Source organism: Bison bison, unplaced genomic scaffold (assembly GCF_000754665.1).
Source record: "Bison bison bison isolate TAMUID 2011002044 unplaced genomic scaffold, Bison_UMD1.0 scf7180017864244, whole genome shotgun sequence".
Lineage (NCBI taxonomy): Eukaryota > Metazoa > Chordata > Mammalia > Artiodactyla > Bovidae > Bison > Bison bison.
In genome coordinates this window covers 3128317-3142131 of record NW_011494816.1, presented here as the reverse complement: position 1 = coordinate 3142131, position 13815 = coordinate 3128317, and the positions used below count along the sequence as shown (strand labels likewise).

At 45.3% G+C, this 13815-nt stretch overlaps 1 protein-coding gene across 1 annotated transcript in view; it reads left to right on the top strand.

Annotated features, from left to right (window-relative positions):
* Positions 1 to 6420: 6420 nt before the first annotated feature.
* Positions 6421 to 13815, top strand: part of FAM159A (family with sequence similarity 159, member A) — a 30935-nt gene continuing 23540 nt past the window's right edge. The window contains 3 exon segments of the mRNA XM_010847170.1: positions 6421 to 6525; positions 6527 to 6572; positions 6575 to 6602. Of these exon segments, the coding sequence (XP_010845472.1) occupies positions 6421 to 6525; positions 6527 to 6572; positions 6575 to 6602 (179 nt within the window).

Below are 13815 nucleotides of genomic sequence, written 5' to 3'. Positions count from 1 at the left end.
AAAGGACTCAGAAGAACTAAAACAATTTTGAAAAATAAGGACAAAGAGGATTTATGCTACCTGATTTCAAGACCCACTTAGAAAGCTACAGTAAGTAAGACAGAGTGGAACTGGCATAAGGATAGATTCAGATAAGATCAATGAAATAGAATAGAGGATCCAGAAATAAGTCCATGCATACATGATTAATTGAGATATACCAAAGGTGTTAATTCAATAGAGAAAAGATCGAGAAGTTCCCAGGTGGTCTAATGGTTAGGATTTGGTGCTTACAGTGTGGATGCCTGAGTTCTGATCAGAGAACTGTTCTGATCAGAGAACTGTCTGATGTGCCAAGGATGCACGCATGCTAAGTCGCTTCAGTCATGTCCAGCTCTTTGTGACCCTATGGACTGTAGCCTGCCAGGCTCCTCTGTCCACGGGATTCTCCAGGCAAGAATACTGGAGTGGTTGCCATTCTCTTCTCCAGGGGATCTTCCCAATCCAGGGATCGAACCCCTGTCTCCGCATGTCCTGCATTGGCAGGCAAGTTCTTTAACACTAGCATCACTGGGAAGCCCAAAGTTAAACATATATCTATTCTATTACCTCAAAATTCCACTTTTAGGATTCACCCAAGGTATATGAAAGCATAGGCACCTGTAAAAAGCATATATGCAAAAATTTTATAGCAACTTTATTCACAATAGTCCCAAACTGGAAACAACTCAAATGCCCAAGAACTGTTGAATGGACAAATTGCAGTTTTTCATATAAAGAGTATATTTCCATGTACTTGGCAATAAAAAGGAAGGAACTACTGTTACATGCAGCAATTTCTGTTTATCGCAAAGGCGTTGCGGTGAGCAAAAGAGATCAGACACAAAAGAGGGCATACTATCTGATTCTATTGAGACAAAAATTCAAAAACAGATAGAACTAATCTATAGGGAGGGCAAGCAGGTCTTGTCTCAGGCAAGGCTAGGGGTAGGGAGGAGGGTTGATTGCACCCCAAGGAATGGTGACAGGTGACAGAAATGTTCTGTATCTTGACTGCGGTGGTGGCTCCTTGAGTATAAACTCACCAAGATGCACACTTGAAATGTGTGTATTCTATTGTTTGTAAAATATACCTCAGTAAAATTGATTATTTTTAAAAATCTCAAGAGAAACAGCATTGTATAGTAATAAAAGAAATTGGAAGGAATCAATGTTAAAGAAAATGGATAATAAGCCATCATATATTCAGTAACTGGGGAACTATACAGCAGTGAAAATGAATGAACCAGATTGAGCATACACATAAGTATGGACAAAGCTCAAAAACATAAGATGGAGTAAAAAAAAAAGCAGACTCCAGAAGAATACATTAATGTGATGTTATTTATTTGAGATATAATCACATGTAAAGAAATTCTATACATTGTTCAAAGATCCACACGTACATGATAAATGCATGAGTAAGAACATAGAAATGATAAACACCAAATTCAGGAGAATAGTTGTGAGTGGAAGCAATTTCTTACTAGTAGAGAGTGCATGGGTGGTTCTTGTATTATTCTTTATGTTGTTTGTGTGCTTTAAATATTTCTTTTTTTTTTTTTTTGCTTTAAAGATTTCACAGGAAAACAAACAACAAACTAACAAAAACCTAAACCCAAAGACCACCTCCAGCTCGGAGAGTGTCTAGCTGGTATCAGGAGATCTGAGCTTTGGTCCAATTTGTCCTTGGACTTCATGTTCCAACCTGGCAATGTCACTTCTTTCAAGATGAGAGGCAGGAGCCTCACAGTGGAAAAAAAGGGTAAGAATCCATCGTGGGCATCAGAAGAGTGGTCGTGCCTAGAACCAGCACTCAAAGGGAATTAATGCATGTTGGGACCCTTTCTTTTTATATATATATAAATTTATTTATTTTAATTGGAGGCTAATTACTTTACAATATTGTATTGGTTTTGCCATACATCGACATGAATCTGCCACAGGTGTACAAGTGTTCCCTATCCTGAACCCCCCCTCCCACCTCCCTCCCCATACCATCCCTCTGGGTCGTCCCAGCGCACCCGCCTGGAGCATCCTGTATCCTGCATCGAACCTGGACTGGCGATTCGTTTCACATATGTTAATATACATGTTTCAATGTCATTCTCCCAAATCATCCCACCCTCGCCCTCTCGGCATCCTTTCTTTACCTCTCCAATGCAGTGACCTGCAAGCTGAAGGGGAGCCGAGTAGGGGACGGGGGAGCCCTGGGGGAGGGGTGTCGGGCCGGCACAGCTGGAGGTAGTAGGGCTAGAGGATAGGTGCTGCTCCGCGGTGTCCAGAGTCCAGGGACTCGGAGTGGACCACCCAGAGAGCAGGATCGAACCCTCACCGCGGGTTGTGTCCGGGTCCTCAGCCTCCTTGTGGACTAACAGCAAGGGGCATGTCTTTCCAGACCCCTGAGGATCCGGAGCAAGGCTGGCAGGTCTGGAGCGCATTGTTTAGAGAACCACGCCCAAGAGGCTTCCAGTTACTGAGCACTTGGCCTGGTGCCATCAACTAACTACTGCCCTAAGGCAGAGAGGGAAAGTGACCAGTCTAAGGTCACACCGCAGGTGATTGAAACTTGATACTTGTCTATCCTTGGGCAAGTTACTTCACCTCTCTGGGTCCAGTTTTCCTATGGGTAGAGTGGGTAAAAAGTTGTGTGTGTATATATGTGTGTGTATCTGGAAGACTCCATACCAAAGTATCAGTGGATATTTCTACAAGGTGAGGTTATGGGTGATTGTTATTTTTAATGTGGTTTATCCTTATTTTCTAATTTGTTGTTTCATAATGAATACATATGTATCTAGTTATTTTTATGAAGAGAGTAACAGCACAGAACTGTAAGCATTGAAGGAGACTGCTGCTGCGTCGCGTCAGTTGTGTCTGACTCTGTGCGACCCCATAGACGGCAGCCCACCAGGCTCCCCCGTCCCTGGGATTCTCCAGGCAAGAACACTGGAGTGGGTTGAGACTGGCACAATTCCTAGTTCACAGTGTGTTCTCTATAAATGTGAGTTCTCCCTGCTCACTCTTCCCTCTTACACTTACCTGCCCTTCTGGTTGGAGACTCTGGCCCCCAGACCTCAGGTTGGGAAGAAGGTGTGGTGGTACAGAATTCTATTTACTACCTGTGTAGCTTTGGATAAATCACTTGACCTCTCTGAGTCTCAGTTACCTTGTCTGCAGAATGGGGAGAAAAACAAAGGACGTTTTCAAGGACTACGTGACATACAAGGTGGGAAACTGCCTGGCATACAGTAGGTCTGCAGTAAGTGTCTGTAGGAAGGAACATGATGCACATGATAAGGAACGAGCATTACAGTAGGTTCTAGACCAGAAGAGGTCAAAGATCCTAGCATAGATTCCAAAAAGCCCAAGGGGTCCACAGATAGAGCTCAGCCTGGGAGAGGTCCATGAACTTGGATGGAAAAAAGTGACATCCTTGTTTTCACTGCCTCTAAGTCAAATTTAGCATAGGATTAGCAGAACCTGTGACTTTGTCACCAGTGGTGTGTGTGTGCTCAGTCGCTTCAGTCACATCCAACTCTTTGTAACCCTATGAACGCTGGCCCGCCAGGCTCCACTGTCCATGAAATTCTCCAGGCAAGAACACTGGAGTGGGTTGCCATGCCCTCCTCCAGGAGATCTTCCTGACCTAGGGATCGAACCCACATCTCTTGCATCTCCTGCATTGCAGATTCTTTATCATCTGAGCCACCAGGGAAGCCCTGTCACCAATAGAAATCATAGTTATTTTTGTATTGCATTACAGTAGCAATATCTTGAAGTATTGTTTTTATAGTCATTTACCACCTCAAAAGTAATAATAGTTAATAAATAAATCTCTATATCTTATTATTTAATATGTTAAAAAAGAACTAATTCACAAAATAACTATTTTGATAATGATTCTATATAATTGGTATACTTTGTAATTCTAATTTACTTTTTGTAGTTAAAAATATTCTTCTGAATAGGGGACCATAGTCTTCATCAGTGCCAAAGAGGACTGTTGGCTAGACAGACGTGGTACTAGTCCCTCCTGGGCCATTGGCTGCTTTGTGACATTGGGCTTGTTATCTCTCTCAGGGGCATAATCATCCCTACCTGGCTCACTCCACAGGGTTGCTGGAGAAACTAATTCTTGGCAGGAAAGGGCTTTGGAAACTGTTGGCAGCTTCCCAATTTGCCAAAAGCCAGAGCAGAGTGCTTTGTATCTCACAGCTGAATCCCATGTCTTCAGGACACCTTGCTCCTTTCCATAGGATTCCAAATCCTTCCTCTTTAATCCCTACCTGATAAAGAGGCCAAAGTGCACCTCCCTTAGAGTATGTCATCCAGTTTCCAGTTTGCAGAGATTCACAGGAGGAATTTTCTGGAGGATAAAACAATTCCTTCCAGTTTTCATATTTGACCTTACAGTGGCCCTTGAAGATACTACCCCCTCAAAACTTCTCCCTTCTCTTTCAGATGGTGATCCCTCTGTGGCCATGGTCCCTGCATTTCCCCTTTCCCTGCCCCGTCCTAGATCATCTGTCTGGCTCTCATTCTATACTGTGTTTCTGGGCAGACCCAGATCTGATCTCTCTCAGGGGGCCCAGTGCCCAGGTCAAGGGCATGGCACACATCAGCATCTGAGGAGCTGGCCTGGATGAAAAAACGGAACCTGAAGCACAGAGAGGAAAAAAGCAGAGAAGGAGTAGCTAGGGCTTGAGATCCCCTGATGCCCATTATTTATCCCATTCACACTTAAAGCAAGAGATAGAGGAACTAGGGACTCCCAAGGCATCACATCAGCTATTTCCTACTCTCCCCACTGCTGTAAGAAATCAGGAGAGCTAAAGATTTTGTAATCGTGTGTGAGTCTCTGCTCATCAGAACAATGGAAGGTGTCAGATTCAGTGGCTTTCAAACCTTTTTGACCTGACTCAAAATGAGAAATCCTTTTTACATTGTGATCTGGACCACAATACATACAGACATATGTAACTGAAACATTTTATGAAAGACTACTTAGCTTTACTATTTGCACTATACTTTTTCTATTCCATTAATTTTTTTTTTCTTAATGCTAGCTGTAACTCATCCACTGATTACATGATTCACAGGTCCTTTTCAGCCTAAGCACTCTGTGATTGACTGAATAGGAATTATTGACAACTCAAGTCCAACAGTCCCTAGTCCTGGTTCAGTGTAACTGGGCCAAAATGTGCACCTTAACTTAGAGCCTGGGTCTCCCCAGTGAACCCTGACCAGACAGACAGATAATCTGCAAAGGCTTCCTACAGCTCCTTCAGACTGTAGGAAGGAACTTCTTCTGATCCTAATAAGAACACTAACCTTGTGATCTGGGAAAGTTATGTGAGAATGGTCAGGCCTATTGGCTTTGCTCTTGGGTAGGTGGAGTTACCATCTGAACATCCGCTAGCCCCCTTATCCTAGGCCAGTGTGGGAGAGAGAGTGTTTGATCAGGGGAGTGTGAACACGTCAGTGCATGAGCTAGCTGCTCAGGGAAAGGAAGTTGCAGGCAAGGAAGCCAAAGGATGACAACATGTAAAAGTCACTGAAAAAGAGGCGCTGTGGGAACCCCAGAAAGATCAAGGGCTTGGGAACAAGAAAGACCCAGGTTAAAATCCCATGGGTTTAAGAGCTCAGGAAAATGACTCTCATCTGACCCTTAGCTCTCATTTATAAAATAAGTTTGAAAATCCCTGGTTCTCTGAGTTGTTGTGAAGGTTAAGTGAGATCGTGCATTAATCATACCTGTACTGACCCTACTGTGGGGTCGATGTCAGGTCCCTCGTCCGTGTCCTACACTAGCCTGGCACTGCCCGGGGATTCCCAGTGACACTCACAGTGCGTACCTAGCACAATGGATGGTGCTCAGCACAGGTGTGGAATCCAAGCCGGTGACTTCGATTCCCGCTTTGCCACCCTGCACATGGGCTGTCTCTCTGAGCACCCAGCGCCCGAGTGCGTCCACCGGGAACGGAGTGGGGCTGGTGGGAGCCGCGCGCACAGACGAGAGGCTGCTCCCTCCTCCGGGCTCCGCGAGTCGCCCCCCGCCCCGTGCTCGGGCGCGATCCCCCGCCCGCCTTCCCGCCCCTCTCCACTCCCACCTCTCCTCGGCCCTCCTCCTTCCTTCCTCCCTCTCCCTCCTCCGTCCCCTCTCTTGGCAAGACTTGTCCGCGTACCCGATTGCCTCTCGATCCTCTCTAGAATCTCGGGGGCTCTAGGTCTCTCACCGCTCCGTCTGCGCCCATCTGTGTGCCTCTCCGTCTCTGTGTCAGTTTCTGTCTCTCTGCTTATCTCTGCCTCTCTGTGTGTCTCTTTCTCGGGCTCATTGCTGTCTCTGTCCGTCAGTCCGTCTGGGGACCCGGGGTGGCGGCGGGCCGCGCGCAGGCCGCGATGAGCGGCGCCTGCACGAGCTACGTGAGCGCCGAGCAGGAGGTGGTGCGTGGCTTCAGCTGCCCGCGGCCGGGGGGCGAGGCGGCCGCCGTCTTCTGCTGCGGCTTACCGCGACCACAAGTACTGCTGCGACGACCCGCACAGCTTCTTCCCCTAGAGCACAGCTACATGTGGTGGCTCAGGTACCGGCCCTGGCCCTCACCCCACCTAGAACCCCGCTCCCGTCCTAGCCCCCTTGCTCCATCTTCGGCCCAACCGCGTGCTAAACCCTCAATCCTCATCCAGTGCCCACCCCAAAGTCAGCACCGACCCCCACCCCACCTTTACCCCCTCAGGCTCTCACCAACCCAGATCCCCCCTGCAGCCGATTCTCCACTCCATTCCCCCATTTTACTGTTACTGCTAAGTCACTTCAGTCGTGCCCGACTCTGTGCGACCCCATAGATGGCAGCCCACCAGGCTCCCCCGTCCCTGGGATTCTCCAGGCAAGAGTACTGGAGTGGGGTGCCATTGCCTTCTCCATCACCCCCCCCCACCCCGCCATTTTAACCCAACAGTTATTCAGATCCATCCTTGAACCTTACCCCAACTCCACCCTGGAAAAGCTTCATTTCATCCCCACTCCAGATGTCCTCATCCACCACCCTCAACCCAAATTACACAACAACCCCCACCCTAACAGCAAACTCCCATCACGCAGCGTTCACAGGATAACTCCTCCTTTATCTGTGTGCCCAGCAAGGTCCCCTTCCTGATATCATCACCAGCCTCATTCCTGACCTTACCCACTCCCCAGTACTGATCCAAGCTCTTACTCTACCAGCAGCCCTGATCTCCTCCTTCATCCTCCCTGCAACCTCACCTCAGCTCTCCTTCCCCACCCTGACTCCAAACATTATCTAGACCTCACTCACAAGCCTTAATACTTCATTAGATGCTATTCTCCAACTCAATCCAAGACTCAGCCTAACCTCAGTCCTTTTGTTCCCGCTCATATTTAGTCATTCTTTCAGCCACCCTTGCCTGTGAACTTAGCATGTCAGGTCCTGTGGTGAGTTCTGAGTGAAGGCAGATGACCAGAGATTCAGAGTTGCCTTCAAGTTCATCATTAAACAATGACATAATGCCACAGCAGAAGCCAGATCAGTGTATTTGCGGTGAACCCCCACCCACAGGACCCCAGTCTCCTCACTTGTTCAGAGAAGGAGATGGTAAGACCAGTGCTGACATTCCTGGAACCTAAGTGTGGAGCTGAGAGGGCAATAGATCAATAGATCTCAGTCTCTCTGGGTCTTCAAAGGCCTCACCCAGAAAACAGGACTTGATCCTGAGTGCTCTAGAAAACAGGCATCAGCAAAAATGGGGTGGGCCATCTCTGTAGACATTGATCTTCCTGTCCCTTGGAGGTATGTGACTGGAGGCTGCACGCCTTCTGGATGTGAAAGGACAGCCTGCCTTAAACCCTCTCTGAGCCACTGTCTTTTCACTTATCAGATGGGGATGATGATGCTGACTAGGGCAAGGGCCAAATGAGATCAAGATCAAGGTAAAATCAGCTTGGCATATGCCACTAACAATTACAGATATCATTGCTTTTTATAGACAGCTCGGTTTGTAATTTCAAAGGATTTTCAGATGGCCAGGTTTTCAAATCCTGCACATTTGGCTGCTGTCGCTTGCAGAATTATATTCATATATTCTCTGTTTATCCATATTTTCATTCGTTGATTATAGCTTTTTCTTTGTGCCAGGTGCTATGCTAGGCACAGTTCAGTTGCGAAGTTGTGTCCAACTGTTTGCGACCTCGTGGACTACAACACATCAGGCTTCCCTGTCCTTCACTATCTCCCTGAGTGTGTCCTTCACTATCTCCCTCAGGTCCACTGAGTTGAGGATGCCATCTAACCATTTCATCCTCTGTCACCCCCTTCTCCTCCTGCCCTCAGCCTTTCCCAGCATCAGTGTCTTTTCCAGTGAGCTGGCTCTTCACATCAGGTGGCCAAAGTAATGGAGTTTCAGCTTCAGCATCAGCCCTTCCAATGAATGTTCAGGGCTGATTTCCTCTAGGATTGACAGGTTGGATCTCCTTGCAGTCCAAGGAACTCTCAAGAGTCTTCTCCAACATCACAGTTCAAAAGCATCAATTCTTTGGCACTCAGCCTTCTTTATAGTCCAATTCTCACATCCATACGTGACTACTGGAAAAACCATCAGTTCAGTTCAGTTCAGTTCAGTTCAGTTGCTCAGTCAGTGTCTGACTCTTTGCGACCCCATGGACTGCAGCATGCCAGGTCTCCCTGTCTATCACCAACTCCCAGAGTTTATTCAAACTCATGTCCATTGAGTCGGTGATGCCATCCAACCATCTCATCCTCTGTCATCCCCTTCTCCCCCCGCCTTCAATCTTTCCCAGCATCAGGGTCTTTTCCAATGAGTCAGTTCTTCGCATCCAGTGGCCAAAGTATTGGAGTCTCAGCTTCAGCATCAGTCCTTCCAATGAATATTAAGGACTGATTTCCTTTAGGATGGACTGGTTGAATCTCCTTGCAGTCCAAGGGACTCTCAAGAGTCTTCTCCAACACCACAGTTCAAAAGCATCAATTCTTTGGCACTCAGCTTTCTTTATAGTCCAACTCTCACATCCATACATGACTACTGGAAAAACCATAGCTTTGACTATATAGACCTTTGTTGGCAAAGTGATGTCTCTGCTTTTTAGATGCTGTCTAGGTTTGTCATAGCTTTCCTTCCAAAGAACAAGCGTCTTTTAATTTCATGCCTGCAGTCACCATCAGCAGTGATTTTGGAGCCTAAGAAAATAAAATCTGTCACTGTTTGCACTTTTTCCCCAACTGGTTGCCATAAAGTGAAGGGACCAGATGCCATGATCTTAGATTTTTGAATGTTGAGTTTTAAGCCAGGTTTTTCACTCCCCTCTTTCACCCTCATCAGGAGGCTCTTTAGTTTCTCTTCACTTTCTGTCATTAGGGTGATGTCATATCTCAAGTTATTGATATTTCTTCCAGCAATCTTGATTCCAGGTTGTGATTCATCCAGCCTGGCATTTTGCATGATGTATTCTGCATATAAATTAAATAAGCAGGGTGACGATATACAGCCTTGAGGTACTCCTTTCCCAATTTTGAAGCAGTCTGTTGTTCCATGTCCTGTTCTAACTGTTGCTTCTTGACCCACATACAGGTTTCTCAAGAGACAGTGGTCTGTTATTCCCATCTGTTGAAGAATTTTCCACAGTTTGTTGTGATCCACATAGTCAAAGGCTTCAGTGTAGTCAATGAAGCAGATGTTTTTCTGGAATTCTCTTGCTTTCTCTATGACCCAGTGGATGTTGGCAATTTGATCTCTGGTTTCTCTGCCTTTTCTAAATCCAGCTTTTACATCTGGAAGTTCTAGGTTCAAGTACTGCTAAAGCCTGGCTTGAAAGATTTTGAGCACTACCTTGCTAGCAAGTGAAATGAGTACAATTACATGGTAGTTTGAACATTTTTTGGTATTGCCCTTCTTTGAGATTGGAATGAAAATTGAGCTTTTCCAGTCCTGTGGCCACTGCTGAGTTTTCCAAATTTTCTGACATATTGAGTGCAGCACTTTCACAACATCATCTTTTAGGATTTGAAATATCTCATGAATTCCATCACCTCCACTAGCTTTGTTCGTAGTGATGCTTCCTAAGGCCCACTTGACTTCACACTTCAAGATGTCTGGCTCTAGGTGAGTGATCACACCATTGTGGTTATCCTGGTCATTAAGACCTTTTCTATATAGTTCTTCTGTGTATTCTTGCCACTGCTTCTTAATCTCTTCTGCTTCTGTTAAGTCCTTGCCATTTCTGTGCTCTATTGAGCCCATCTTTGCATGAAATATTCCCTTTCTCCAGTCTTCTTGAAGAAATCGCTAGTCTTTCCCATTCTATTGTTTTCCTTTCTTTTCATTATTCACATAAGAAGGCTTTCTTATCGTTCCTTGCAATTCTCTGGAACTCTGTATTTAGTTGGGTATATCTTTCCCTTTCTCCTTTGCCTTTTGCTTCTCTTCTTTTCTCAGCTATTGTAAGGCTTTCTCAGACAACCACTTTGCCTTCTTGCATTTCTTTGTCTTGGGGATGGTTTTGGTCACCAGCTCCTGTACAGTGTTATGAACCTCCATCCATAGGTTCTCAGGTACTCTGTCTACCAGATCTAATGCCTTAAATCTATTCATTTCCTCTACTGTATAATTATAAGGGATTTGATTTAGGTCATACCTGAATGACCTAGTAGTTTTCCTTATTTTCTTCAATTTAAGTCTGAAATTTGCCGTAAGAATCTGATGATCTGAGTCACGGTAAGCTCCAGGTCTTGTTTTTGCTGACTGTATAGAGCTTCTCCATCTTTGACTACAAAGAATATAATCGATCTGATTTCAGTATTGACTATCTGGTGATGTCCATATACAGAGTTGTCTCTTGTGTTGTTGGAAGAGGGTGTTTGCTATGACCAGTGTGTTCTCTTGACAATATTCTGTTAGCCTTTACCCTGCTTAATTTTTGTTCTCCAAGGCCAAACTTGCCTGTTACTCCAGGTATTTATTGGCTTCCTACTTTTGCATTCCAATCCCTATGATGAAAAGGACATTTTTTTGTGTGTTAGTTCCAGAGGTCTTGTAGGTCTTCATAGAACTGTTCAGCTTCTTCAGCATCAGTGGTTGGAGCATGCTGCTGCTAAGTCACTTCAGTTGTGTCCGACTCTGTGTGACCCCATAGACGGCCTCCTACAAGGCTCCTCTGTCCCTGGGATTCTCCAGGCAAGAACACTGGAGTGGGGTGCCATTGCCTTCTCTGGTTGGAGCCAGAGAAGGTGCCATTTCCTTCTCCAGTGCATGAAAGTGAAAAGTGAAAGTGAAGTTGCTCAGTTGTGTCCGACTCTGAGTGACCTCATGGACTGCAGCCTACCAGGCTCCTCCGTCCATGGGATTTTTCCAGGCAAGAGTACTGGAGTGGGGTGCCATTGCCTTCTGTGGTTGGAGCATAAACTTGGATTACTATGGTGTCGAATGGTTTGCCTTAAAAACAAACCGAGGTCATTCTGTCATTTCTGAGATTGCACCCAAGTACTTCATTTAAGACTCTTTTGTTGACTATGAGAGACACTCCATTTCCTCTAAGAGATTCTTGCCCACAGTAGTAGATATAATGGTCATCTGAATTGAATTCGTCCATTTCCACCCATTTTAGTCCACTGATTACTAAAATGTCAATATTCACTCTTGCCATCTCCTGTTTGACCACATCAAATTTACTTTGATTCATGGACCTAACATTCCAGGTTCCTTTGCAGTATTGTTCTTTACAACACAGGACTTTACTTTCACCACCAGACATAACTACATCGACATCCATAAACGGACAGGTCAGGATGGACAGTTCTGACAAAATGTGGTTCACTGAAGGAAAGTATGGCAAACCACCCCAGCATTCTTTCCTGGAGAACCCCATGAACAGTATGAAAAGACAAAAAGATATGACACCAGAAGATGAGCCCCCCAGGTCAGTAGGTGTCCAATATACTACTGGGGAAGAGTGGAGAAATAGCTCCAGAAAGAGAGCTGGGCCAAAGTGGTAACAATGCTCAGTTGTGGATGTGTCTGGTGGTAAAAGAACATTACTTCACACCATTTTGGGGCTAGTTGCATTTACACAATCACAGCTCTTCCACATCTCTCCATTTTACAGATGAGGAAACTTGTAAGAGGTTAAGTTACTATCTTAGATTACCTTAGTGAGAAGAAGTGTCAGAACTAGGATGAAAACTCAGGCCTGTCTGGTCCCAAGCCCTGACTTGACCTGCTCCACATATGTCTAAGGCTAAATGACTCTCATAACCTGCTCAGATCATGAACTACTTATTGCCAAATTCATGCTTAAATCAAAGAAAGTGGGGGAAACCACTAGACCATTCAAGTATGACATAAATCAAAACCCTTATGATTATACAGTGGAAGTGAGAAATAGATTTAAGGTACTAGATCTGATAGAGTGCCTGATGAACTATGGACAGAGGTTCGTGACATTGTACAGGAGACAGGGATCAAAACCATTCCCAAGAAAAAGAAATACAAAAAAAGCAAAATGGCTGTCTCAGGAGGCCTTACAAATAGCTGTGAAAAGAAGAGAAGCAAAAAGCAAAGGAGAAAAGGAAAGATATACCTATCTGAATGCAGAGTTCCAAAGAATAGCAAGGAGAGATAAGAAACCTTCCTCAGTGATCAATGCAAATAAATAGAGGAAAACAATAGAATGGGAAAGACTAGAGATCTCTTCAAGAAAATTAAAGATACCAAGGGAACATTTCATGCAAAGATGGGCTCGATAAAGGACAGAAATCATATGGACCTAACAGAAGCAGAAGATACTAAGAAAAGGTGGTAAGAATACACAGAATTGTACAAAAAAGACCTGCACGACCCAGATAATCACAGTGGTGTGGTCACTCAGCTAGAGCCAGACATCCTGGAATATGAAATCAAGTGGGCCTTAGGAAGCATCACTATGAATAAAGCTAGTGAAGGTGATGGAATTCCAGTTGAGCTATTTCAAATCCTGAAAGATGATGCTGTGAAAGTACTGCACTCAATATGTCAGCACATTTGGAAAACTCAGCAGTGGCCACAGGACTGGAAAAGGTCAGTTTTCATTCCAATCCCAAAGAAAGGCAATGCCAAAGAATGCTCAAACTACTGCACAATTGCACTCAGATCAGATCAGACGCTCAGTCATGTCCGACTCTTTGCGACCCCATGAATCGCAGCACGCCAGGCCTCCCTGTCCATGACCAACTCCCGGAGTTCACTCAGACTGTTGTCCATCGAGTCAGTGATGCCATCCAGCCATCTCATCCTCTGTCGTCCCCTTCTCCTCCTGCCCCCAATCCCTCCCAGCATCAGAGTCTTTTCCAATGAGTCAACTCTTCGCATGAGGTGGCCAAAGTACTGGAGTTTCAGCTTTAGCATCATTTCTTCCAAAGAAATCCCAGGGCTGATCTCCTTTAGAATGGACAGGTTGGATCTCCTTGCAGTCCAAGGGACTCTCAAGAGTCTTCTCCAACACCAGAGTTCAAAAGCATCAATTCTTCAGCGCTCTGCCTTCTTCACAGTCCAACTCTCACATCCATACATGACCACAGGAAAAACCATAGCCTTGACTAGACAGACCTTTGTTGGCAAAGTAATGTCTCTGCTTTTGAATATGCTATCTAGGTTGGTCATAACTTTCCTTCCAAGGAGTAAGCGTCTTTTAATTTCATGGCTGCAGTCACCAGCTGCAGTCATTTTGGAGCCCAGAAAAATAAAGTCTGACACTGTTTCCACTGTTTCCCCATCTATTTCCCATGAAGTGAT